We start from the raw sequence: 27610 nt of genomic DNA, 5'->3' as shown, positions 1-27610 counted from the left end.
CGCTTGAAACGTGACTAAGCGACAATGCGTGAACTTTACAGTAGACTAATTTAAAGTTGAAATACCTGAAAAAAATTCTATTTTAACGAGTCTAGCTGTAGGATTGAAATGATTTTAATAGACCTAGAAATATATTTTTTTTCCTATCATTTAAGTACAAAGCAGTTATTGTCGCTTAGTCACGTTTGCCTTTCAAGCGTCGATATGATATAAAATTTATTTATTATATTACCTACCCTACACCAAGTTACACTAAGAATTATGGCATGGTTAATGTATCTTATTCTCCAATTCATCCCATTAAACAAACCGATTTTGTCTGGAATTATTTTTTATTGGTGGGAAGAGAATGGATAAGAGATTGGAGCTGTTTGAATTGAATTATATTGTCAATTCAGTGTTTTTCAGGATTAAATGTATAATGATGATGGCTTAAAAAAAAGAAATTGACCGATTGAATTGCTTATTTATAATGGTATGCTACGGCCTCGGGCCTGTTACTAAAATGGTTCTAGGAATACTATGCGAAAAGTTGCCATTTTGTCGCCATTTTGTTGCCAACATGTCGACACGACACCCGATATGCACCGTGCACATTACCAGCACGCGACGCCACGAGTGCCACGACATACTAGCAATTTCTGAAATCAGTTAGCTAACAGCAGTGGAAGTGTATGGATAAGTACTATGCGTTTAATAAATAACGATTCAGATGAAGACTGAAGAAGATTTGATGCTAATTTTGGGTACATATATGATATTTAAACGACTCAAGAAAAGAGAATAACTAGGCGTTACTGGGTACATGAAATAAATGTACTCCTCATTGTATGATTATTTTTTTTATAGCTTTTGGTACAAAATTTGTTACCAAAGACATATTATTTCCTCCGGTTTTTGAGGATCGTAAACATAATTAAAACTACTTTTACGGCTTAATCTCTCATTTTTAATTTAATGTCTATCCAGGCTACTTCCCATTGCCTGCTTAGATGAAAAAATAGCTATATTGTCAGATTTACTAGAATGTCACACACATGTAATTGTCATAATTGTAAACCTACATAAAGTTCATACATTGCTTGTCATCATTCAAATCTCAAATATATTAAGTGTATAATCTATGATTCAAATAAATATTTCTTTTTTGTTTCTACTCGGTATTTACAAAAGCTTAATTTAATATACCATAATATACCCTCCGCTTGTAGATGCACCAAATTCACTTTTGGCAATTTTATTATGGGTATTCGAAAAAAAAAGGATCTTGATGAACACAAAGTCATAGTTTCCTACGAAATGGGAGGATTCAGATTCGTGTAAGGTTTTCATCTAAACGAAATTGTTTTGTTGTTATAATTACAAAATTGTGTAAAATGCACGAAGCGTATGAAGTTTCACATCTGCTTAATGCCACCGTGCAGATCGAAGCAATAGCTGCATTCGGTAAGATTTATATACATTATAAACACTATAACATATTATTTAATAAAACTTGAACGGCTTCATCTCAGATTTATTATTTTCAAATAATATGGTTTGCACTTATCTAACACTTAGATGGAGATGAAACCTTGAAAAAAATGTCAGACTTCAAAGTACCTTGTTTTCTGTAAGCAAATAAATAAACATAATACTTAATATTATTAAAAAAAATATTGCAGTTTTACTTATATATTCATAAATTATATTCTGTCCTCTTTAATTCACAATTCTTCTTTATTTATATTCCTATAAGCACGATAAAAAAAACTGACTCCTTCGTCGGCTTATTGCAAGAAGTCATTAAGTGACATATTCATTATTTTGGGAAAACGGCATTTTAGTTGGAATTAGTTAGTGATTATGTTGATTAGCCCATATTATCCTTCATACATAACTACAGTGAGAAAAACTGAATGTTTTGGATTGCTTAATATGTATATTAATTAAAACAAGTGAGAGTCGGTAATCATATAACATTATATATTATTTATAAACTAAAACTAAAAGTTAATGACTTCTTGCTACTGTAAGTCGGTTTTATATGTGAATTAATTATTTCTTAAATTAAAATAAACCAACAAAATACTTATCAAATCTTATTGAAATAAACAAAAACGAATATTAACATAATAATCAAAAACATTTTTTTCATAACAGTTGACGTAAGAACTTGCAATAGCTAATATTGCCAAGTACTCACGACAACTTCGCAGTCTCAAAAGTAATTATTGTAGTCTCAAAACTCATAATTTTATTTTTATTTTATTGCTTAGATGGGTGTACGAGTTCACAGCTCACCTGGTATTAAGTGGTTACTGGAGCCCATTGACATCTACAATGTAAATGCGCCACCCACCTTGAGATATAAGTTCTAAGGTATCAGTATGGTCACAACGCTGCCCCACCTATATAGAGGAGGGCCATTTGGATTGTTGATAATCCCATCCTCACGTATCGTTTGGAACCTCTGGGTCTGCGGAGGACTTCGGTTCCCTCTGTATTTTGTACCGTATGTTCCATGGGGAGTGCTCTGAGGAATTGTTCGAGATGATACCGGCATCTCGTTTTTACCATCGCACCGCCCGCCACCGGAGTAGAGTTCATCCATATTATCTGGAGCCACTACGGTCATCTGCAGTGCGTTTCCAGAGATCTTTTTTGCCACGTACCATCCGGCTATGGAATGAGCTCCCCTCCACGGTGTTTTCCGAGCGCTATGACATGTCCTTCTTCAAACGAGGCTTGTGGAGAGTATTAAACGGTAGGCAGCGGCTTGGCTCTGCCTCATTGCTGAAGTCCATGGGCGACGGAAAACACTCACCATCAGGTGGACCGTATGCACGTCTGCCTACAAGGGCAATAAAAAAAAACCCTTGAAGCCGAAACGCATTTCTGCTTCGCGGCAGAAATAGGCGGGGTTGTGGTACCCACCCGTACGGACTCACAAGAAGTCCTACCACCAGTAATTACGCAAATTATAATTATGCGAGTTTATTATACGATATTATTCCTTCACCGTGGAAGTAGATCGTGAACATATTTTGTTAAGTACGTATTTCATCAGAAAAATTGGTACCCGCCTGCGGGATTCGAACCCCGGTGCATCGCTAGATACGAATGCACCGGACGTCTTATCTTTTAGGCCACGACGACTTAAATAATAAACTAAAAATAATTTTCTTCTCCCTGTTAGTCAATCACTCATGTATTCATTCAATCATGTATTTTTTTATGAAAATTAGGAATTGAGCTTAAACACCATACAAAAACATAAAACAAATAAAAAAATATCTAGGTTAAAAAAATCTGTATCAGAGGTTTTTTCTTCAGGAAGATAATTCTTTATCAGGTATATTATTATACCAATGGTGTAGCTCTGCAGGCTAGGTCTTTAAAATTGGAAACGTAGTCATACCTGTATTGAACAATTTTAAGTCGGTTTTTCCAAGCTTGAAGCATTTAACCTTCAAACACTGTAGTCCTACAGTGTCAATTGACTTATTAAACATTAATTTGTTTCTCAACTCTTTTAGGCTCAAGATATCAGAGTGGCTCATTACTATAGGTTCATACGGCGTCTTTGCTGTTTTTTTTCTTTTTTAGCTTTCTGTTCGATCTAGCCAATCTTAAAACATTACAGAGGTCTATCATAGAAAAAATTGGCATAAGACACATTTGATTCTCGATAGAACTATGCATATTATCGACCTCCATATTATGTGTGTGGCCCAATTCTAAATACTTACGTTCAACCACCTCAAGGTGGGTAACTTGAACTAAGTATAGCATTAAGAATAACAGAAACTGATTACGTTCTTGCATCAGCTCGCTGAGTTTCTCGCCGGGTCTTCTCAGTGGGTTGCGATTCCGATCCGGTAGTAGATTCATTCACGAAGCAGCTGTTCTTGAGTTGTTAGGTCTTCTTCGGAGGCGCACGGACAGCTGTTAGCAAATCCCACCCCTCTTGGCTGAGCCTTTGCTAGCCCACATGTCCTGGTGAATCTGGAAAGGCCTCCGGGCCACCAGTAATCCTTCAATCCTAAAAAAATATAAAAAAGCCTGTCTGGTGTTACAGTGATTACTGCAGCTCATAGAGATCCAACGTGAAAGCCACCACCCATCTTGAGACCCGAAATCTAAATCTAAATTGTTCCGTATACTGCTTCGCTTCGATGGTGGTACCAACTCGTACGGGCTTGCCATACGCCATACCAACCATCCTATCAGTAAATACAAGTTGGCAATCGTAGTCCACTGGTATGATTCTCAGATAACGATGTTGCCCGTTCTCCAGTGTATCATTTAACATCTTCTACACCCGTGGAAAGAATGATGCTATTGTAGGTCAGGTGTTTGCTTGCTAGGTTGTGCGAAAGTTGTTCAAAACTTCCACTTCTCCAACATCTTGCTTCCTCGTCCTTGTTTGAAACATTTATTTCGTTGCATTTTGTCAGAAATCATTAACTTCTATAACAGGCGTGGTAATCAATGTATCTCGCCGCAAACTGAGCGAGCGAGGCAGTACTCTTTCGTCCCGCGCAAACCCACCCTCACCCGTGTTCGTCGGTTTCGTCTTATGCCCCGTGTTTCCTAGACAAGCTGTTTTGTCGCATTTCACCAAACCCTATATAACTCACTAAACTACAATCGAGGAACCACATAGCCTGCAAGAATTTACTATGTTCTTTTAATCGATGTTAACTTATTAAAATCATGCCATCAACAAAATGGAAAAAATAAGGAAAAAGAATAAATGATTTTATGGAAATCTTAATATTATGATTTATATTATATTAATATCGATAAAAATCATTAAGATTACTTATTGTGCATTTGTGATGAAATGATTCATTACAGAAACTAACTAAATGTAAATAATGAATTTTATCGAAATGCAATTTTAAGCTATATTATACTACACTGTTTTGATAAAATTAATTAGATGCTGAAAATGAGTTCTGTAATGTAATGTATGCTGTTTTCAAATAATTATCCATTTAATAAAAATAACTAGTGCTGCTTAGTGAATCTTTGTAAATGCCTGACTTCCAAAGTTGCAATTATCAATTTTCTACCAAAGACGTAACGGCTAAAATTGGCCAGCTAGAAATTAGTGTGTTTTTGGATTTTGTAGAATATGCAAAAATGAGCCCATTTCAGATAAAAACGCATTTAGTGATTTTTTGCAGTTAATGAGTTCTTGCAATAAGCCGACGCCTTTGTATAAAAAATTAACAAATGCAAAATTCAAATTTCAACAAATAACAATTAGTTCTTTTACGTCAAAAACTAAAATTTTCAAAACTTTAATAAATATAAAATAGAAATCATGAAACTGAACCGTAAACCTATTTTAAAATCATTTCTGCAACAGGCGATGTAACAGAGTGTGTAGTAATATTGTGAGCCTTAATTTTTAAAGACATTAACTTAAATCTGTGACAAAGATATCACCGATTTTATTATTATCTAGATATTTTTTTACAGAAATAAGATTCAATTAATATTTGAATCAAACTGAACCTATGCCTGCAAATTTAACTCTATCAAACAATGTTTATTTGTTGAACACTATGTAATGCCCTACTATGTATTGTAGTATTAGAGGCTTAAAGTGAGATCTTTAATTTGTTTATTGTACAAATGTCATATTTTACAAATATATCACAATGGCATTTGCTGTAGGTCTTGGAGGATAGGGAGATAACACAAAAAAGAATACATGGAGGTTTATTATCTATAGAAAATTATATAGGTAGGATTGATATTGGCATCTTTTAAAATACCACAATTTACCAACCTTAAAGTAATAAAGTAACTGTAAAAAGTTAAATTAATAATAAAGTTGTAAAGTTTCAATTTAATTAAAGAAACATGTGATTTCTGTTGTATTTTATTATAGATAAGATGTATAAAATCACATCATGTTAGAAATAACCGTTACTATCCACAAAATCAGCTAACATTCATATTGTCATTTTACAGAGAATAACCTATTATTAGGTACGAGGCAAGGCCATTTATTGATGTACTCTTTATCAACAAATAATGAAGAGCAAAAGTATCAGGTACATTTGTTAAGATACAGGAAGAATTTTAGCAAAAAACCTATTCAGCAAATTGAAGTTATACCAGGTATTTATACTATTGTTTTAGTCAACTTATGTTTAAATAATTTTATTAGATGGTGCTAGTAAGTAAATTTGGTATTAGAGAATAGGTTGTGCTTTACATACTCAAGTTAAAGGATCTTACAATAGTTTATACACTCTGGGTATATGAGTATAATATAATCCTGGTCTTTTCTGGCAACTGCTATTGTAATCTCTTAACTCAATTGCAATAGCAGTACCCAATGATCAATAATCTTTCTCCTTTCCAAATGCTTTCTGTCTTCTACCCTAACTTTAAATTTAAAGGTTAGGTATTGATTGGGTAATCCAATTCTATTCACTCATCATTTGAATGCGTATTTTTTGTCTGTAAGTGATGGTGATCACTCACTCGTGACAGCAAAAAAAATAAATTATATAATTATGTGTCATAATGGTTCTGTGAACAAAGATTCTATTGATTTAATTCATACTACGATCTTTTCTATAAGAAATTTTTTGTATCTGATTGTTGTGGTATCGGTGCTTTCTCCTATACTGCAATAAAATGTTCAGAGCTGTTACTTATACAGTAATATTTTTGCATTTCAGATGAAAATCTATTATTATGTCTGACAGATTCTACACTAGCTACATACAACATTAATGGTGTTAATTTTCCATTAATAAAAACTTTTGAACAGACAAAGGGTGCTTCACTTTTTGCTTTGGATTGTAAGGTTAGATTCATTGAAATATCTAGCTTTCGGATTAATTCATTTCTGTTACTGACATCAAGAGGCTTGTTGTCACCTATGCTGCCATATCAGATTGAAGACTGGATTTTTATCAGTGTAGTAGAAGAGATTATAAACCAACTGCTAGGTGTTAAGTGGCTACTATTGTGTACACTGCAGCATGAATACTGTTGTCCACCTGTAGAAACAATCTCAGTCTGAATTTTTTTCAAATTATAATATATCCTTTTAAGTGGACATGGCAATAACCATGGCATTCCCTCAAATTTGAGGGAATCGTGGGAATACTTAAGTAATGTAGTAATAACTTAGGGATAATAGTTCCGTAGAGGGATGAGATGGAACTCATGGCATGTACGGTTATTCTACTATATCTAATCTTCATGTCACATAATCCATATTTCATTTATTGCTTCTTTATGTTCAAGACAAAATAGAAAATATTTGTTGGAGAGTTTCTCTTCTTCTTATAACTTCCCAACAATCCTTTTCTATCATATTATAAAAATGGGCTCCAGTTATGTTCACAATTTAGTGAAAGTATTTAAATTTCTTTTATTTTAAAACCTTAAAAGGTTAAGTTGATAAAAAATGATATTATATTAAAATTGAATTGACATATTTTATATTTAAAATAATCCATTTCATTACCGCTGCACATTCACTAGCATTAAAATTGTAAGATTATAAAATGTGACATTCTAGTATCAATCCATTGTTACTGCTTGGTAGAACACCCATTAAAATTCATAATATTACTATTCAATTTTCAGGTTTCATCTAGTAATGGTGCAGCGTCATCTGATGTTCGCCTTTGCGTTGCAGTAAGGAGGAAACTTCAAGTGTACTGCGGGAGTAAGGGTGAATTTAAACACATGCTAGACCTAAATATACCAGATGTACCTAAAGTAATGGCCTGGGGTCTGCAGTATCTATGTGTGGGATTTAAAGCGGAGTACACCCTATATGATGTAAGCAAACATACAGTGAAAAGCATGAACCAATGAATGATTTGTTAAATATAGCTTTTTTTTATTGCTTAGATGTGTGGACGAGCTCACCGCCCACCTGGTGTTAAGTGGTTACTGGAGGCCATAGACATCTACGACGTATATGCGCCACACACCTTGAGATATAAGTTCTAAGGTCTCAAAAGTATAGTTACAACGGCTGCCATGTTTGTGTTTGTGTCTATTCTAAATCTAAATGAGGACGATGCTGGTATTCACATTGGTAGCTCCCGTGATTACTTAATATCCAGTTGGCTTTTCCGCTGTCTTTTTTTGGCCCAAGTACACCTTAGTGCCAATAGTACTTTATTAGAAGTTGATCTTGAATATGAAGTACAAATATAAAGAGAAGAATCTTAGCTTTGAAGCTAAGATTTATTCTCAATGTTATGCTTGTTGTTTATATAATGTTCAATGATCTAAAAAGGTTTTTTACATTAATTATTGAGTGATTGGTAAGACAGAGGTGTCATCCTCAAGTAATTAGATAAAAAATATGACAACTCAGAATAATCGTATTGTCTAATAATCACTGGCCATATCTATAAAAGTCGATATGTTGTATCTAAAAATAGTTTGTTCCCTATAGGCTCCGAAACAGCTGGACCGATTTCGACGACATTTTTAGGAAATCTTAGCGATCGGATCAAAGTAAAATCAAAGATTTAGAAATATATGTATAAAACCAAAAATTAAAAAATATATAAATTAACAGTTAAATAATTATGTCATTAAATAATATAAAATTAGAGAATGTAGGCATTATGTTACGAGGTAATCTGTGAAAATGGCCATTGAATTTCACACCTCAGTTCAAGCGAGCTCGCGCCTCGACATGATGATAGCTGCTTTTTGATACGAAATATGCAGAAGCTCGCTCACTCATAAGCAAAAAGATATAGTCGATTTACATAGTTACATACCGCATACCATTTTGTTACATTTTCCAGGTGTCAGATGGAAAACCAAAAGAACTATTTCCCACAAGTAGTTCTAAATCATTAGAGCCAACTATTTCTAAGTACACAGAGACATCTTTCCTAGTAGGACGTGACCAAACTTCAGTTCTTATAGAGGAGTCTAATAAAAATGTCGATATAAAGAAAACTATTAAATGGAAGGAGGCGCCTCTTGCTGTGGGTAAGTTTGTCGGTTTATTGTTCTATTTGATATCTGTATCTCATCAACTAAGCATACGCTTGTCTCAAAGCTCTAAACATAACCTTTCCTCCGACTTTAGCATTAAATCTCTGACTAATAATCGGAGCTGCCCACCGATGTACTTATTGAAAATATTGCCCATTTCTGCCGAGACTTTATGAGTCCTTACTTCAATACAACTGAGATTTGCACCTAACTTAGGTATTTTGTGTTTGTGGGACCCATCCAATTGGAATCTACGTTATTGCTGTGACTTATGAACATCGTCTTTCCCGATGCTGCGGACTGAATGGTAAACAGTCGACATCGCCCAAAACACGTAATTTTTGATCCCCCGATCTGCTAACGGTGTTTTCATGTACATCAAGTACCGATTATTCCTCTCGTCGAACCTGTTGCCTGCGGCGAAGGGCTCGGCGAGTAAATTAACCCACAGACACAGTCCACTGAGTTTCTCGCCGGATCTTCTCAGTGGGTCGCGTTTCCGAACCAGTAGTAGATTCTGCAAAACACTGCTCTTGCTAGGGTTAGTGTTAGCAACGTCGTCAGGTTTGAGCCCCGTGAAATCACCTACTAATTCGGTGAATCTAGAATAACCCCTTGAGGTTACTAGAATAGGTAGGAAAAAAGTAACAGCAGGTACTGGATTTATCTGTCCATGTACGTTAATAAGAATCTGTTCGGCGTTTGAAAAGAGCTCAAGTCATTGCATTGTACATGAGCTCACGATTTAGTCCGTATTAACTGGTTATATTGCCAAACATTACAGCGTGAATTCCGCAAGTCTTAGACATATGTATATAGGTCTAAGTGTCTCTCATAACGCCCAACCGTTGTCCCACCCTACCAACTGGAAAGTACTATTGCGACATATTAGAGACAAGTTAGACGGTACCCTAATGTGGGCTTATAAAACGTCAATACCGATAAAGGCTGTTGACCGCAGTATGCTGCTACGGTATTCAGAGAACACTGCTATCCATTCTCTGGTGAATCTGATTGCTTTTTACGACTTAATAAAATACAATCACTTTTAGTGTGGGATCAGCCGTTTGTACTGGGTCTATTGCAAGATCAAGTTGTTGTGCAGACTGTGGAGCCAGCGTTTTATATACAATCATTGTCCGAATTGAATAAAGCAAGACTGATGTACAGGTAAAATGTAAATATATTTATATCTTTATATATATCATTCTTCTGTATGTGTTTATGTCACTGAACTCCTCGTATACGGCTGGTGTTTGTCATTGAACTCGTATACGGCTGGACCGATTTGAATGATTTTTTTGTATGCAATCATTCATTCCATTCATTTTGTGTATGCAGGACAACGTCTGTCGGACCCGCTAGTCTATACTAATATATAAATCTACAGTAGTTTTTACGGATGGATGATAGGTTGATATTTATAGGAGTGTTGGATTCCCTACACCAATTGCGGAGGCGTTAATGATGAGAATCTTTGTGGGGGTGAGAAATAATAATGTTTATTTTAAATGCCCAGCGAAGCGGACGGGTATAGCTAGTATATTTATAAATAAAATACGCCGTGAACCACATCAGTGAACTAACATAATTTCTGTGTTCGTTAGTTAGCTGGATACATTCCGTATTTTTCAGATGCAAACGAGGCTTAATATTCGTGGCTTCCGTCGGGCAGGTGTGGTGTCTCAGCTTAGTCGACATAACGAAACAAAGGCAACAGTTACTGAAAGACAAACAGTTCCAAATAGCTATAGAGTTAACTGTAAGTACTAACCTTTAACTTTTCATTATTTATAGAAAAATTTATATTTTTAACCGACTTAAAAAAGTCGAGGTCTCCAATCCAATTGTTTTTTTTTTTATATGTTACTTTAGAACGTTTTTCTAGGTAAAGCGATTTTAAAGAATCTTATTTTTATTTGAAAACTGATGCCTTTCATGTGGTCCCATCTAAATGTTATCCAAATCTTTTACCCATAGTGTTTTAGTTGTAACAATAAGTTGTGTAATAGAAGAGTAAACACACGACACACGACCTTTTAATTTCTAGTAATTGTTAATTTTTGTAGGTTTTTTTTTGCTTTTGTAGGCAGACGAGCATACGGCCCACCTGGTGGTGAGTGGTTACCGTTGCCCATGGACTTCATCAATGTCAGGGGCAGAGCCAAGCCGCTGCCTACTGCTTAAAACTATTTCTTCGAGATTAATATATGTAATTTAGAAACATTTTATGTCAATACAATTAAATGAGACGTCCTCGTATTTATCCTCGTTCGTTTGGCGGAAAAACAACATTATCCTATAAATAAATTATTTTGTTTAAATAACTTTGATTTTAAATCAATCCGTGAGTCGAATCGAACCTGACGTTTTTGTGAGGAAGCCTAAATTACATTTAAGTTCTGTGAAAGTTACACTACTCGTGTGGGAGAGTTGTGTACGGTATTCGTGTTGCTCGTGTCGTGCCCTATTTTTTTTTCAATAATAGTGATTATACTATACTCTTATCTGTTAAGATCACCAAACTTCTCGCGGAACTGGCTTTGAAATAGGCAACTGGTTAAGCAATTCTTCGTTATCTTAAGTTTTAACTGCTTCTGTTTGTTTTTTTTTCTTTATCCTTAGGGTGTTTATTTATTTAGAAAAACAAGATGTCTGCTATTGTAAAATATTACGTGCCGGAAATATTGATTCATTAGCTCTTGATCGCAACAACCGGATACTAGGAAATATCTTACTCTGCTGACGTATTTCTATTTTAGCATGCAACATTTAGTTCTGTAATTTAGGATAATAAGGTGTTTTGAACTTGCCGTTATTGAAAATTATATCGGTAGTATGTTCGCTTTTTCTTCCTTGGTGTCACTTCTATCTTGTTCCCCAATTTCAATGTCTATTGGTGATGTCTTAAAAATAAAATGTCATCCGCGCAAAGAATAATTTATTTAATGTAACTCGTTTTAATGTGTTTTCGAAGTTACTGGCGTTTCTTTCACAGTTGACTGTCTCATCAGGATTCAATTCAATTTAATTCGCTCTCTGTCGTGATTTTACTTATAGCCTAATTTTTTATTTATTTATGGGAATGTAAATATTAAAAAAGATTAAATATAAACTATGGTTAAAAAAGTTAATTTCGACATTAGCCCCGCTTATTTGTAAAGTGATGACTGTACAAAAGTTATTCGTTGCCTCTTATTCCTAGCGAATATTGAGGAAGGCTTAATCCATATATACATAATTATGATGAACTCAGGCGACATTATCTTATGAAAAATCCTTTATGAACAATAAAATCTGGCAAAGTATATGTAATACCGGTATTAAACAAATACATATGTATATCGACATTATTAAAATTGTTCGACGCTAAAATTTATTCTACCTAAAGATTAAAAGTCAGCTTAACATTTAGTTCGGCGTTGACAATAGTTGCTGTGGTATTATTATTTTTAACGGTAGGCAGCGGCTTGGCTCTGCCCCTGGCATTGCTGAAGTCCATGGGCGACGGTAACCACTCACCATCAGGTGGGGCGTTTGCTCGTCTGCCTACAAAGGCAATAAAAAAAAAATTACAGTGTACTCAATTATACGCGTTACCCAAGTCCTTGTTTTTCGTTTAAAACAAATCACGTCATTAGTTACTGATCGGTCCAACTATCCAACTTTCAATAACGTTATAAGGAAAATGTGAATGTTTATAACGTACAATCTAGAACTGTTTAAAACTGATAAGCGACACTTTTAACTTTTACGTGATCAGAAAAATAGTTTACATGGCAGTGCGTGACTTATATAGATACAAATTTATAAAATAAATCGAATAGTACTTAGTTTTTTAAGTGTCCATCCGTTAATTTCGAAATGTTAAAAAGCAAAGTCAAATATAATAAGAGACAAAAGAAAATTATTTCGATTTTGAATGTGAGTATAATTGTGGCTTCCTTATGAACTTGTTCAGGTTTCACGACGATGCCTTTCACAGTAAAAAACCGTAGAGGAACCATTGCTTTACTGTTAAGCGTGAGTATTTGTGAGCATCAATGTCAAATGCAACATTCGTGTTTCAAAAACATGTAGAACGAATTACACTAGGCCTTCAAGGAATCAACGTTCTGTCAGATTTTATAATATTCACTCTGACTCGAATACTTAGGTATTCTAAGTTAACATCGTGTTTTGTTACATTCGGACACGTCAATTCGGATCCTCCCGATCCAGTAACGGTACTTTTAGGTACCTCAAGCACCGGTTATCGTTCTCGTCGAACCCGCCGCTTGCGACGAAGGGCTCGGCGAGTAAATTAACCCACAGACACAGCCCACTGAGTTTCTCGCCGGATCTTCTCAGTGGGTCGCGTTTCCGATCCGGTGTGGGATTCTGCGAAGCACTGCTCTTGCTAGGGTTGGTGTTAGCAACGACGTCAGCTGACCTTGTTAGGGTTACGCTGAAATGGCCTTTCAAAGCTATCAGCTTAGGTAGGGGAAAAAAAGTTACATTCGGTCGTGTTAGAAATTGCTGTGAATGTAAACAGCATGACGCTGGAAATATTATGTAGGTTACCCCGTTTATCATCAAGGTTTTTAAAGAATAACACTGAAACTTCAACCTTATGCTCCAAGTTTGTAGTGACATTCTCGCTTGCCCATGTCTGCGAGATCCGGTAACTGCATCAGGCGGTAGTTGAGCCGACAGCTCAGTAATTTATAAGAAAAAAAAATTTGTAATAAAATAAAGAAAAAATCGACCCACAATTGTAACTGTGAGTATTTTACAGACGCTGTCACAATGCTCGCCCGAGGAGAAAAAACAAAAAATACATTCCATACAAGTGCTGAATGCACTAGAAGACTTCGACAACAAATGTTACACGCAAGCGATGCAGGAATTCGCCAAACTAAACACCGATCCGGCCGATGTCATCAAATTGTTTCCTGAACTAGACGGCCGTACAGACGGTGAGAAAAGTGGAAAGCTGAAAGGGAAAGATTTAGAGAACGCTCTGAACGCACTTATACCGTATTTAGTTGAACTGCGAAGAAAGATCGGCAAGGGCAGTCCCGAACCTAACGGGTCTCCTCCGCAAGAAGGAACCAGCCAAAGAAACGTCGCTCAGCAGATGGAGTTGATTGATACAACGCTTCTGAAATGCTATTTAATGGTAACTAACCTGTACAAGTTTTGTTTATCGTAACCGTATTCATTAAAACCATAACAAGGTATTACTGAAGTGAGCGGAAAGATGATGACATGTTTTTTTTTTATTGCTTAGATGGGTGGACGAGCTCACAGCCCACCTGGTGTTAAGTGGTTATTGGAGCCCATAGGAGACATCTACAACGTAAATGCGCCACCCATCTTCAGATATAGATTCTAAGGTCTCAGTATACTCGCAACGGCTGCTCCGCCCTTCAAAACAAAACGCGTTACTGCTTCACGGCAGGGCAGTGGTACCTACTCGTGCGGACTAACAAGACGTGCTACCGCCAGTAATTACGCAAATTATAATTTTGAGGACTTGAACTAATGCATAGCGGTTGAATCCATAGACGATACAATGTCGCTTTTTTATTGCTCTTTAAGGCATCGAGCATATAGCGGACATGATGGTGAGTGGTTACCGTAGCTCGAGGATGTTAGTAATGTAAGGGGCAAAGCCAAACCGCTGCCTACCGCAATATTGATTGACACGTGAGGTCCACCTTGACACACGTGGTGGAAGTCAAAATCGCTTTGTAATAACTTCATACACAATCTCCAATCGGTACGCATCGCCGCTCAGCCATTAACAAGAGTCAGCAGATAATAAAAATTGAATAGTAAATATGTAAATAATAAACTAACTTTTAAGGGTGTGTATATGCATACAATTGAAAATCGCTCAATGAGTAAATTTGATTTTTTTTAGCATACAAATATGATATAATGTTCTTACACGATTTGAAACTTCCGTTTAAATCTATACTAATATATTATAAATCTACAGCGGTTTTTACGGATGTTCCGTTATAACTACTGAACCATGCATCCGATTGACTTGAAAATTGGTATCCATGTAGAAAATACATATACTTAATAGATAGGCTAATATTTATAGGAGTGTTGGACACTCTAATAATAATGACAATAAATAATAATGTTAATTTTAAATGTCCAGCGAAGCGGGCGAGTACGGCTAGTTGCTAATATAATGATAAATCACTACATAGTATAAAACAAAGTTGCTTTCTCTGTCCCTATATCCCTATGTATGCTTAAATCTTTAAAACTACGCAACGGATTTTGATGCGTTTTTTTTAATAGATAGAGTGATTGAAGAGGAAGGTTTATATGTATTTTTACTGGTGGTAGGACCTCTTGTGAGTCCGCACGGGTAGGTACCACCACCCTGCCCGTTTCTGCCGTGAAGCAGTAATGCGTTTCGGTTTGATGGGTGGGGCAGCCGTTGTAACTATAATTGAGACCTTAGAACTTATATCTCAAGGTGGGTGGCGCATTTACGTTGTAGATGTATATGGGCTCCAGTAACCACTTAACACCAGGTGGGCTGTGAGCTCGTCCACTCATATAAGCAATAAAAAAAAAATAACTTCCATTAAATAGTGGAGAAATCAATAATTAATTACAGTTTCCGAAGCGAAGCGAGGGCGGGTCGCTAGTAAAACATATTATATTGATTAACTTATTCCGATACGCGTGTAATGGCAAGGCTGTAAGGTCTAAATCTGCGAACCTTATTCACACGGCCTGCTAGAATAACAAGGTGATTTGTGATTTTAGACAAACGACGCATTTGTCGCGCCCCTGTTACGTTTGAACAATTGTCGTTTAGAGGAGGCCGAGAAGACATTACTGCAACACGGCAAGCACAGCGAACTGATAATACTGTACCAAACTAAAGGGCAGCACACGAAGGCGCTACAGCTGCTGCGGGAACAAGCCAAACAGCCCGACTCCAGCCTCGAGGGATATCGGGGCACTAAGAACTACTTGCAACAGTTAGGTGCGTCATTAACGTGATTGAATTTATTGCTCTAATGTTTTTTTTTATTGCCTGTGTAGGCAAACGAGCACCTGATGGTGAGTGGTTACCGTCGCCCATGGACTTCAGCAATGCCAGAGGCAGAGCCAAGCCGCTGCCTACCAAATTATATCAAATAATATAAATTACTATCTGACCTGGCAAACGTTGTTTTGCCATATATAAGATTTCTAGGGAATTTCTAGTGTAGAAAAAAAAACTAACTTATTGTGTGTAAGGATGTGGTCAATGAGTGAAAGAAGCATGTAGCGCTATGAACGACGAGGAAATATAAAAATAACAAAACCTCATTCAACCACATAATGCATCATTATTACAAAAAAAATGTCCAAAAAATAAAAAAATAAATGTTAGGGGTGGACAACCCTTATCACTTAGGGGTATGAAAAATAGATAGTAGCCGATTCTCAGACCTACTGAACATGCATATACAATTTCATAAAAATCGGTAAAACCGTTTCAGAGGAGTATGGCAACTAACATTGTGACACGAGAATTTTATATATAAGATATCAAAATTATAAAAACTAAAACTAAAAAAATCGTTACAGGTGCCGAGCATATAAATTTAATATTCAACTTTTCCGATTGGATTCTGAAAGAGAACCCCGAGGAGGGCCTGAAGATATTCACGGAAGATAAAATCGAAGTCGAAAATTTACCCCGTCCGAAAGTACTCGATTTCTTACTGAGAGAACACGAATCGCTTGTGATACCTTACCTGGAACACATAATACACACGTGGAACGATACGAATCCATTGTTCCACGACGCCCTAATAAACATGTACAGGGAGAAAATAATTAATAAGAAAGCGAATATTACCGAAGAAGAATTGCTGCATACGAAGTCGAAGCTGTTGGCTTTTCTAGAAAAATCGACTCACTACACGCCCGAGAGAGTGTTGCTTCATTTCCCTACCGATGGATTGTTTGAGGAGCGCGCCGTGGTGCTGGGGAAGCTGGGACGACACGAAATGGCGCTCGCAATATATGTGCTGATATTGGGTACGTAGTAATAAATATGTAAATAATAATCTAACTTTTAAGGCTGTGTATATGCATACAATTGAAAATCTCTCAATGAGCAAATTTGATTTTTTTAGCATACAAATATGATAAGATGTTCTTACATGATTTGAAACTACCGCTTAAATCTATACTATCTATACTAATATATAAATCTGCAGCGTTTTTACGGATGTTCCATTATAACTACTGAACCATGAATCCGATTGACTTGAAAATTGGTATCCATGTAGAAAATACATATACTTAATGGATAGGCTAATATTTATAGGAGTGTTGGACTCTCTAATAATAATGACAATAAATAATAATGTTAATTTTAAATGTCCAGCGAAGCGGGCGAGTACGGCTAGTTGCTAATATAATGATAAATCACTACATAGTATAAAACAAAGTTGCTTTCTCTGTCCCTATATCCCTATGTATGCTTAAATCTTTAAAACTACGCAACGGATTTTGATGCGGTTTTTTTTAATAGATTAGAGTGATTGAAGAGGAAGGTTTATATGTATAATAACATCCATTAAATAGTGAAGAAATCGATAGTAAATTACAGTTTCCGAAGCGAAGCGAGGGCGGGTCGCTAGTAATAATTATACTAATCCTCTCGCACCTCTTGCATTTTAACACTAATCATACTAACACTTACTGGTTCCCTTATTCTACCATAGCGGGTAGATATAGTAGTATACGACACGTGATACTCTAATTAAACAAAACAAAACAAAAAGAAATAGTATAATAACTGTAGATTAATTGGTAAGAAAAAGTCATAAAGTCAAATGCCTAAAAGCAATAAGATGATACGTGCATTTTCAATGCAAAAGTTCAAAATGGGTCATTTGACCCGTTATGGTATGTTTAGTGTTAATAAACCCTTAATTAATTAACAAATCTCGATAACGAATTTAAATCTTAAATTTAATACTTTCATCGGTACCGACAAAAGAGACGACAATAATAAAAAAAATATATAAAACATACAGTACGAAAAAAAAAGGTTGCAGAAAAAGAACAAGTTTACAAACTAAATTTAATTCGAAAAAATTACAATTTAAATGTTACTCTAAATTAATTTGACATGGTGTGTCTTGATCGGTGTGAGACCCAAGAGTGCTGTGTCTTATATACGAATTGAGAATACGAAGTGGTTGTTAGTCACGTAGTCCCCTCACGTTGTGCCTTGCGTAACATACTTTAAAATAGCTTATTGTTTTTTTTATTGCTTAGGTGAGTGAACGAGCTCACGGCTCACCTGGTGTTAAGTGGTTACCGGAGCCCATGGACATCTACAACGTAAATGCCGTCAACTACCTTGAGATGTGAGTTCTAAGGTCTCAGTATACTTACAACGGCTGCCCCGCCCTTCAAACCGAAACGCATTATTGCTTTACCGCAGAAATAGGCAGGGTGGTGGTACCTACCCGCGCGGACTCACAAGAGGTCCTACCACCAGTAATTACGCAAATTATAATTTTGCGTGTTTGATTTTTAATACACGATTTTATTCCTTCACCGTGGAAGTCAATCGTGAACATTTGTTAAGTACGTATTTAATTAAAAAAATTAGTACTTGCCAGCGGGATTCGAACACCGGTGCATCGCTACATACGAATGCACCAGACGTCTTATCCTTTAGGCCACGACGACTTCAATATATGACGACGACGTTAAAATATTGTGTCAACACTTAAGTCTGTATGTTTTCAGGGGACGTGGAAAGAGCGATGCGATACTGTGAAAACGTGAGTGAAAATCTCAAGGACAAGAGTCAAGACGTTTACGTTATCCTCATGAAGATATTGATGAATCCCGATCAGATTGCCGCCCTTAGCGGACCGCTCGCCAACGTACCAAGACACCCGAAAACGTCAGTGCCCGATCTAGAAACGGCTCTGGATATATTGGAAAAACACGCTGACAAGATCTCTCCCTTAAAAGTAATTTCATATATTTTATTTCTCTGTCGCTGCAGGTTGATTAGTGCCGATGTAAATTGGATTTAAAGGAACTATTCTCCAATCCAAAATACACCTTAACGTATAAGCATATAAGAATATTTATTTGTTATATGAGATTGTTGTTTTATCGACTTCATACTTTTTGTGACCGCAATGGAAAGCAAGCCAGTCGATTATTAATCGTGTTACATTACGTGCAGTACTAGAATGATGGATTAGTAAACCAAAAAAAATACATTTCAAATGATTAGTCACTGGATAGATTTTTATTACCCTTCCCAAATACCTATTCTTAAAAGATGAGACGGACACACAGAAATCCATTGCGGACTGAGCTTCGCGTAATTAAGTTGATAACGCTGATTTATGGACACTTGACTCATTTGGGTTTATGCCTAAAATTAAATATTTATAAATATTTTACTGGTGAAAGGATGTCTTGTGAGTCCGCACGGGTAGGTACCACTACCCTGCTTATTTCTGTCGTGAAGCATAATACGTTTCGGAATGAAGGGCGGGGCGGGGCAGCCGTTGTACTATAAAAACTGAGAACTTAGAACTCATATCTCAAGGTAGGCGGCCGTATTTACGTTGTAGATGTCCACGGGCTCCGGTAACTACTTAACTTCAGGTGACCCGTGAGCCCGTCCAGACACCTAAGCAATAAAAAAAATGTTCAAACAAATTTACGTGTAATCGCATCAGCTTAGGTCATCTTTCCGCGTGAGCCACATGAGACATAGAAGCTTAAATATAGTAGTTAACTCAAAATACATTCAGCCTTTTTGCACCTCGTTGAAGATAATGTTGATAAAGAATAGCATCGTTGTCGTATTACTGTATTGAATGTTGTTTCTCAGGCACTCGCAGTATTACCAGATTCGGTGCCGCTTAGCCGATTGAAACACTTTCTGGAAAGCTCATTAGAGGCTCAACTCACGTTGAAACGGAGAATGCAAATACTCAAAGGACTGTTGTATGCGGAACATATGCAGGTAAGACTATGGCTAATGCCTATTTCATCTTTACCTATACAAAATAGTAGCTTCCGTGGTCTACACAGCGAGACGTCCCGTGACGTAATTATCTACATGATACTTGTAGTCATAAATAATTATACAGGTTGCAAATGGTTACAGTTTTTATTGTTATTATATTGTTATTATAATTGAAATGCTCCAACTTGCGGTGTGTCCGTATTTTGGTAAATGTTCGAAGCTGTTATGGCGTTAATGATAATACACTTAATGTACTCATATCGAGCAATGCGACCATGCCGGTGATCCAATCCCGCAGGAAACATTTCTGCCGCGAAGCAATGTTCCGGTTCGATAGGCAGAATAACTTTTATCCAATACAATTGAAACTTCGGCCTCATTCTTCAAGGTCTATCTATGAACAGCGAAAGGTGCAACTGTGCGGGTCATTGAAAAAAAAAAGTATCAGGCGGCTGGGTGATCTTCAACCCTGTGCTAATAATAACAAATTGTATGTTTTAGGTCCAAGAGCTGAAGCATTACCACGAATCAAAGAGTGTTGTTATAAACGACTATGACGTGTGTCAAGTTTGCAAGAAGCGCTTCGGTCATCAGAGCGCGTTCGTGCGTTATCCAAACGGTGACATTGTTCATTATTCGTGTAGAAGCGATAAATAGAATGTTACCGGCGTTTAATTAATACGAAATTAATTTCAGAACTGCTCTTCGTTTATTGATAGACTATTTTTTGTCTTTTTTTTTTGCGAAGGAATTCGCGATCGTTCAGCCTACATGAGAACTAGTGGCTAGTCAAACTGCTGTCTACCGCATAGAAAATAAATTTGAAAGGAAACTCATTTGCAGAGCCAAATGCCTAATAGCTCTGCAAATGGCATTGGATGATCGCTGTGGTTACCGGTGGTGGTGACGAACTTTGCTTCGGAGGCAAGCGATATGATGGTGAAAAATACAATATTATTTCCATCAATTCGTGAAATCACTACCAAAATTTAAAATGATGTTCAAAGCAAACAATATAATATAATTATGTATTTGTTACAAAAATATTTATTTCTTGAAATGTGTCTACTGTGATAATATGATTGTTAATTTATGCCGCGAGTTGTAACTAATTCGTGACAGCAATTATGTTCAGAATAAAATGTTAGTCGACTTAAGTTATATTTATAATGAAACAGCTATCATTGAACTAAGAACAGTTTTGTAATATTGTCAACGTCGATATAGTATCTCGTTGGTGTAAAAATGTTTATATACGCAACGAATTGTAACGAGAGTTGCTGCCTCTAATTTGATAAAAGAGAAAATCGACTTTATTTTCATTAGTGATAATATATAAAGAGAATGCAATAATAAATTTTATTTAATAATAATATATTGTGAATGAGTTTTTGTATAATATGGCTATGATTTAGAAACTTTATTCAGTTTTCTAGCATCCGATAAACGCATTATGTACACTCATATATAGTGAGTTTCAAACAAGAACGTGCACGTCAATGACCTTGATCTGTCAAAGTTCGATAAAAAATTACGGACAGCAACAAAAAAAAAATTCTATTTTTTAGTGAATTTTTTGCCTAATTATGAAGACTATTAATATGCTTGTTTTAATGAACCATATATATACCTAGTCAGGTCATAAATTCTGTCACATGTTTAATGTAAAATAATTGAAACAAGTTTATTCATTATGTAACCATTCATATACCAAAATGTACTTAACAAAACATAGATTCTTATGACACTAAAGTTTATTCAAAATGACCTCCGTGATTTTGAATACAGGCCTTCAATCTGCGCGGCCAGTCGTCTATCGCAGCACGAACGAGGTCCATGTCAATATCGGCGGCTGCCTTAATCAAGGATGTCTTGAGTGACTCCAAATTGGGATGAGGCTTTGAGCACGCCTTTTCCTCCAAGTGTTGCCATATCTTGTAATCTAACGGATTCAAATCTGGACTGGAGGAGGCCAGTCTTCGTGCCGGATGAAGTCGCTTTCACGCGCCGCCAGCCAGTCTTGTGTGATCTTCGCTCTATGAGCTGGCGTCGAATCTTGTTGAAATACCCAGTGCCTGTTATTGAACATGGTATGAGAAACAGGTTCCACAAGGTTCGTCAGGACTGTATTTTGATACACAACTGCATTCGTTTTTACACCTTTCTCACAAAAATGTACCTCTGTTAAGCCCCAATAAGAAACTCCCAACCATACCATGAGCGAGGATGGAAAATGACCTCGTTGGACACGCGGAATACGGTTGCTCGCTTCTTCACTACTGTGTGCGTACACCTTATCATTTTGTTTGTTGTAGCTCTCTTCTACGGTAAAAATTTTTTCATCCGAAAAAAGAATTTCCCGATATTTTTTTCCCGCGTACCGCTTCAACAAAGCGCGGCATCTCTTCAGTCTCAGGTCCATTAGACGAGCATTCAAACGATGTCCTGTTTTTCTTCGATATGCCCGAAGCCCTAAGTATTCATTTAACACCCTTTTCACCGTGGTTCTGCTTAACCCAATCTGAAGGGCCAACAGTTTCTGCTTACGTTTGGGATTTCTTTGAATTCGCGCCTTCACAGCTTTTATCACTGCTGGAGTCCTAACAGACCGAGGGCGACCACTTCTTGACCTGTCATCTACACTAGAGTCTTCATTGTATCGTTTGATGGTACGATAAACGAATCTTTTGGTTATATTAAAATTTTTCAGTATGTTAAAAATTTGAATTGGCGGGTAACCGCAACGATGCAACGCAATAACTGCAACACGGTCTTCTTTAAGCGTCCACTCCATATTTTTGTAATGAGTAAAATTCTAAAAGTATACATTTTTATTTTCATGAACAATTCGAAATTCGAATTCAATAAACTTTTTTGTGGCCAGCATTCTAAAAGAAAAGTTTTTACTGTGTGACAATACTTATGACCTGACTAGTTATACACCCTATATAATTTTCTTGATATGATGACTACTGGTCGAGGTAAATTTTATTAAACATGAATTTAGATTATATAAGAAAAAACACACCTATTTAAAAATCAAGGCTGCAATCCTGTCGGGCCCTATAATCTATCGATGGGCGACGATGATTATGATCACTGAAGCAGTGGGATGAGTGGAATCGGCAAACTCGAAGATTTGGATTATAAATTAATATTTAAAAATTCCCACCTTTTTTACTGACTTTTCCTATTTTTTTCGATTTGACAGCTATGACGTCACAATATAGCGCAGGTGCATGCATATTCTTATTTGAAACGTATTATAAATAAATAGAATTATAGTTTTATTTAAAAGAAGTAAAAGTATTTTCAATTTGATTATTCGCTTGTATTATTTTGATAATTCCTGTGAATACGCTTGAGTAATATTTTTTTGGTACAGACGGGCGAACGAGCTCATTAGTATAAAGGCTGTTATTTTAAATAAAACCGCGTGACTGATTCGCGGTAGAAACGGGTAGAAGGGTGGCATCGTTTTTTATCGGAGCTATGTCGGACTCAAGCGCCTCTAAAGACCTAGTAGGAGAGGTCGCGGATCGAAGTTTTCGCCCTCTTCCAATTGATCTTAGGAGACTACGCCTCTACGAAGGCACGCGAAGCAGCGCGCAAAACTCGCCTCGCAGAACCTACTACCAACTGAACCCCAACGAGCTCCACTTTTCCGACGGGTTAGTCAGTTAGTTACTTAGATCGACAGAGAGAGTTCTAAGTTTTTACAGTACAATGACTGCCCCACCCTTCTAACTGAAACGCATTACTGCTTCACGGCAGAAATAGGTAGGGTAGTGGTACCTACCCGTGTGAACTCACAAAACGTCCTATCACCAGTAAAATATTTATAAATATTTCATTTTAAATATTTTATCTTTAAATTTCAACACAAATGAGTCAAGTGTCCGTAAATTAACGTTATCAACTTAATTACGGTATCCACGGTTCCACAAAAGGACGATGGCAGCTAGCCGTTGGTTTGTACAATTCACTCTACAGATTTTTTTTTTTTCCTACGTCTGCTGATAGCCTTGAGAGGCTATGCCAGCTTACCCTAGCGTGTGTAGGTGAGCTTACGGGGCTCAAACTGGAGAGTTGCTAACACTGGCCCTAGCAAGAGCAGTGCTTTGCAGAATCTACCACCGGATCGGAAACGCGACCCACTGCGAAGATCCGGCGAGAAAGTCATTTGGCTGAGTCTGTGGGTTAATTCGCTCGTCGAGCCCTTCGTCGCAAGCTACGGGTTCGATGGTCGTTCGGGTTCGGTGACCGGTGCTTGTAGTGTCTAAAAGCACCGTTAATGGATCAGGAGGATCCATGATGACGTGCTTTGGGCGACGTCGACAGTTTACCATTCGGTCTACAGGATCGGGTATGTAGTTTCCAGCGGCCACGACAAGAGGGTTCGGGTTGGTATTCGGGTTATGGTTTCTATGGGTTTCGGTAAAACAATGAATATATTATTATTATTACATATTATATTAATGAATATAGTTTTTTTTATAAAATTTCCCTCGTTGATCCTTTAAATGCTAAAAGTATTGGCTGGGTGGATATCAAAGCCAAGTTCATTTCTTAACCAAGCGCCCGCTATAAGAAGGGAACGGGTGAGTTGCGCTGATACGGTCTACCTCTTTAGCAGATTTTATATTTTGGTTTTCTGGCCTACTCATTAAGGGAAACAGGTTCGAAGGTGAATTTAAATATTACTGCTAGCTGATATCAGCGCCTTGCTATTTTCTTGTCAGATAATTTAATCATAGTATAGTATTCACCGACTTTTAAACGTGTATTTTAAATAAAGTTTATTTCGTTGAAAATGTGTTAGTTAACGACTATGTTACATGCAAACGTTAGAAAACTTGTGTGTGAAAAGTGTTTCCATAAAAACACACAACGAGCAAACTTTTCGAGTGTGAACTTAAAACGTCATAAGTTCAACATCAGTCGGTTGTTTATTTGATGCGATGTTGAAACCGTTAAAACTGCGACGCTATTTATAATACATTTTATTTGTATAGTTAAATTGTGCACAACAATAAAGATTTCTATCTTTTGATTTTAAGGAAATTAAACAATGACATTTCAAGTCCGTATTTGTTACCACTGGTCAGATTGCTTTTTAAATCCATGCATCAGCCCGCTGAGTTTCTCGCCAGATCTTAGTGGGTCGCGATTCCGATCCGGTAGTAGATTCATTCGCGAAGCAGTTGCTCTTGAGTTGTTAGGTCTTCTTCGGAGGCGCTCGGGCAGCTGCAAGCAAATCCCACCCCTCCTGGCTGAGCCTTTGCTCGCCCACCTGTCCTGGTGAAACTTGAAAGGTCTTCGGGCCACCAGTAATCATTCAATCATAAAAAAAGAGATTACTTTTTCTCCTACCTATTAGCTGGTACCTTAATGGGCTATTCCAGCTGCTGCGTGAGCGCATGGGTTTAATCTGAGAAAATTTGCTAACACTAGCCCTATCATGAGCAGTGCTTCGCAGAATCTACCGCCGGATCGGAACAGTGACCTGCTGAGATGATTGCGCGCGAAACTCAGTGGTCGTTGAGATTGTTTCTGATGCGATGTAATCACGTTCCAGCTTAAATGCTTTCATTAATTTATCGCTTTAGCTAGGTGGACGAGCTTATGCCGCACTTGATGATAAGAATTAACAGCCCCATGGACATCACAAAGTGAATGCCGGTTTTCACTATGAGACATGAGGTCAGTCTCCCTCGAATCGGAATTCGTGATTGCTTCGCGTTAGAAATAGGATGTCAGTAAGTATCTGCGTGAGCTCGCAACCAACCTTAGCACAAGTAAGTGTTACATTTTTTAATTTTAATTATTTTTTTATTTTGCCGTTGGTAGGACCTCTTGTGGGTGCGCACGGGTAAGTACCACCACCCTGTCTATTTCTGCCGTGAAGCAGTTATGCATTTCGGTTTGAAGGGTGGGGCAGCCGTTGTAACTATACTTAAGACCTTAGAACTCATATCTCAAGGTGGGTGGCGCAACTACGCTGTAGATGTCTATGGGGTCCGGTAACCTCTTAACACTAGGTGGGCTGTGAGCTCGCCCATCCATATAGGATATTAAAAAAACACGGTGTTATTCTTTATTCATTGAAGTCGTTCGTGAACACGTATTTTAATATGTACTTATGCGTCTTCGGAATTCGAACGCCGGCATAGTCGGATCGCTCGATAATAGTCTGATCGCTTTTGTTATGTCGGTAATGACGACTTCAAACAGGTACGTAGGATAGTTTTTAAAGCTAGAGTGTTCAGTTTTGAGCCCTGTGAGATCATCTACTCACCCGGTTAAACTGATATGGTATCTCACGACCATCAGCTTAGGTAGGAAAAAAAAGGTAGAGTCGGGAAGACGAGAATCCGGGGGCCGGAGGCGGGAATACGCCCGTACGTCCCGGCCCCTGTAGGTAGCGGCCTCCCCCCGGTGAGGGTCAAGGGGCGACCTGAGGGGGTGAGGCCGCGCGGCGCGCTACCAGCACTCTAGCGCGCTGCCGTGGAGTGAATAGAGCGACCGGTCGACGGTGTATCGCGTCCCGACCCGGCAGGCTGGTTCTGGTCCAGCGGGATATTCCGGGACACCAGCGGCACCGTCTGGGCGGCCCGACGGGCTGCCGTACCGAGACGGCCGACGTTTCAGAGCCTTCGATTCGCCTCGAAGGCTCCGTCGGCTGGGCGTCCTTGGGGTGAGCCGCGCCGTCTGGTTGTTCTACATGATGTTTAAAAGAGTCCAGTGATCCCACAAAGTAACCAACCCCACACCTTGAGATCTTGTTTTTACTAAAAATTTCAATTTACATAAACTACCTACTTTATAATGCGCTCAAATTATGTTTTTTTTTTGGTTGACGTTATATACGTGTATACGTTAATAAAATTAATTGAAGTTACATTTTTTCAATCAGATTCCGTCAGTATGAGTCACAAGGCCTTAATTTGCTTATCAATGACGGTGATTATGAAAAATATTAATTTGGGTACATATGCGTGTATGTAATATCATATATGGTGAGTTATGACGCAACATCGGCGTCGACATCGCGATGAACGGGAGCCGCCACTACCGACGCTCAGACGCTCGCCTCTGTGGCCCAATGGATAAGGCATCGGCCTCCTAAGCCGAGGATTGTGGGTTCGAGTCCCACCAGAGGTAAAACGGTTAGCATTTTTGTTAAACAACTGACGTGGCATACTAACTGATTAGAAAAACTTGTTGTCAACAAAATAATAGATTTCTAAGTGTGCCTCTGTAGAATAAAATACACATTTTAATAAAGTACACATATACTGTGCACGTATGTGTTTATTACCTACCCGTTTTCGTTGACATGTACTGTTTATCACTATCAAAGATAGTCATCGATCTTTTTTTAAATTGGATTAATAATGCTTATTATACAGATCATTCATCAATTACCACCACTCTCCAATTTATCTAGTACTAGCGACCCGCCCTCGCTTCGCTTCGGAAACATTAAAAGACACATGAAACCAAAAAAAAAAAATTAAAAAAAAAATTAAAAAAAGTAGCCTATGTTCATCAGGGACAATGTCGGCTTCTAATGGAAAAAGAATTTTT

At 37.3% G+C, this 27610-nt stretch overlaps 1 protein-coding gene and 1 non-coding gene across 2 annotated transcripts; both read left to right on the top strand.

Moving 5' to 3' along the window:
• Positions 1 to 1072: 1072 nt before the first annotated feature.
• Vps39 (vacuolar protein sorting 39) lies at positions 1073 to 23344 on the top strand. Its single transcript, XM_028181381.2, has 13 exons — positions 1073 to 1446; positions 5971 to 6120; positions 6690 to 6817; positions 7609 to 7806; positions 8796 to 8985; positions 10044 to 10161; positions 10627 to 10753; positions 13769 to 14152; positions 15772 to 15994; positions 16585 to 17040; positions 18772 to 19001; positions 19883 to 20017; positions 20522 to 23344. Exons 1-13 carry the CDS (start codon positions 1377 to 1379, stop codon positions 20675 to 20677), a joined length of 2565 nt encoding a protein of 854 aa, XP_028037182.1. The 5' UTR covers positions 1073 to 1376; the 3' UTR covers positions 20678 to 23344.
• Positions 23345 to 27111: 3767 nt separating this feature from the next.
• TRNAR-CCU (transfer RNA arginine (anticodon CCU)) lies at positions 27112 to 27184 on the top strand. The gene has a single exon. It is a non-coding gene; the product is annotated as a tRNA-Arg (tRNA).
• The last annotated feature ends 426 nt before the right edge of the window (positions 27185 to 27610 follow it).

This window comes from Bombyx mandarina, chromosome 18 (assembly GCF_030267445.1).
Source record: "Bombyx mandarina strain Sakado chromosome 18, ASM3026744v2".
NCBI lineage: Eukaryota > Metazoa > Arthropoda > Insecta > Lepidoptera > Bombycidae > Bombyx > Bombyx mandarina.
The sequence above is the reverse complement of the archived record's forward strand: the minus strand, read 5'-3'. Positions and strand labels throughout refer to the sequence as shown.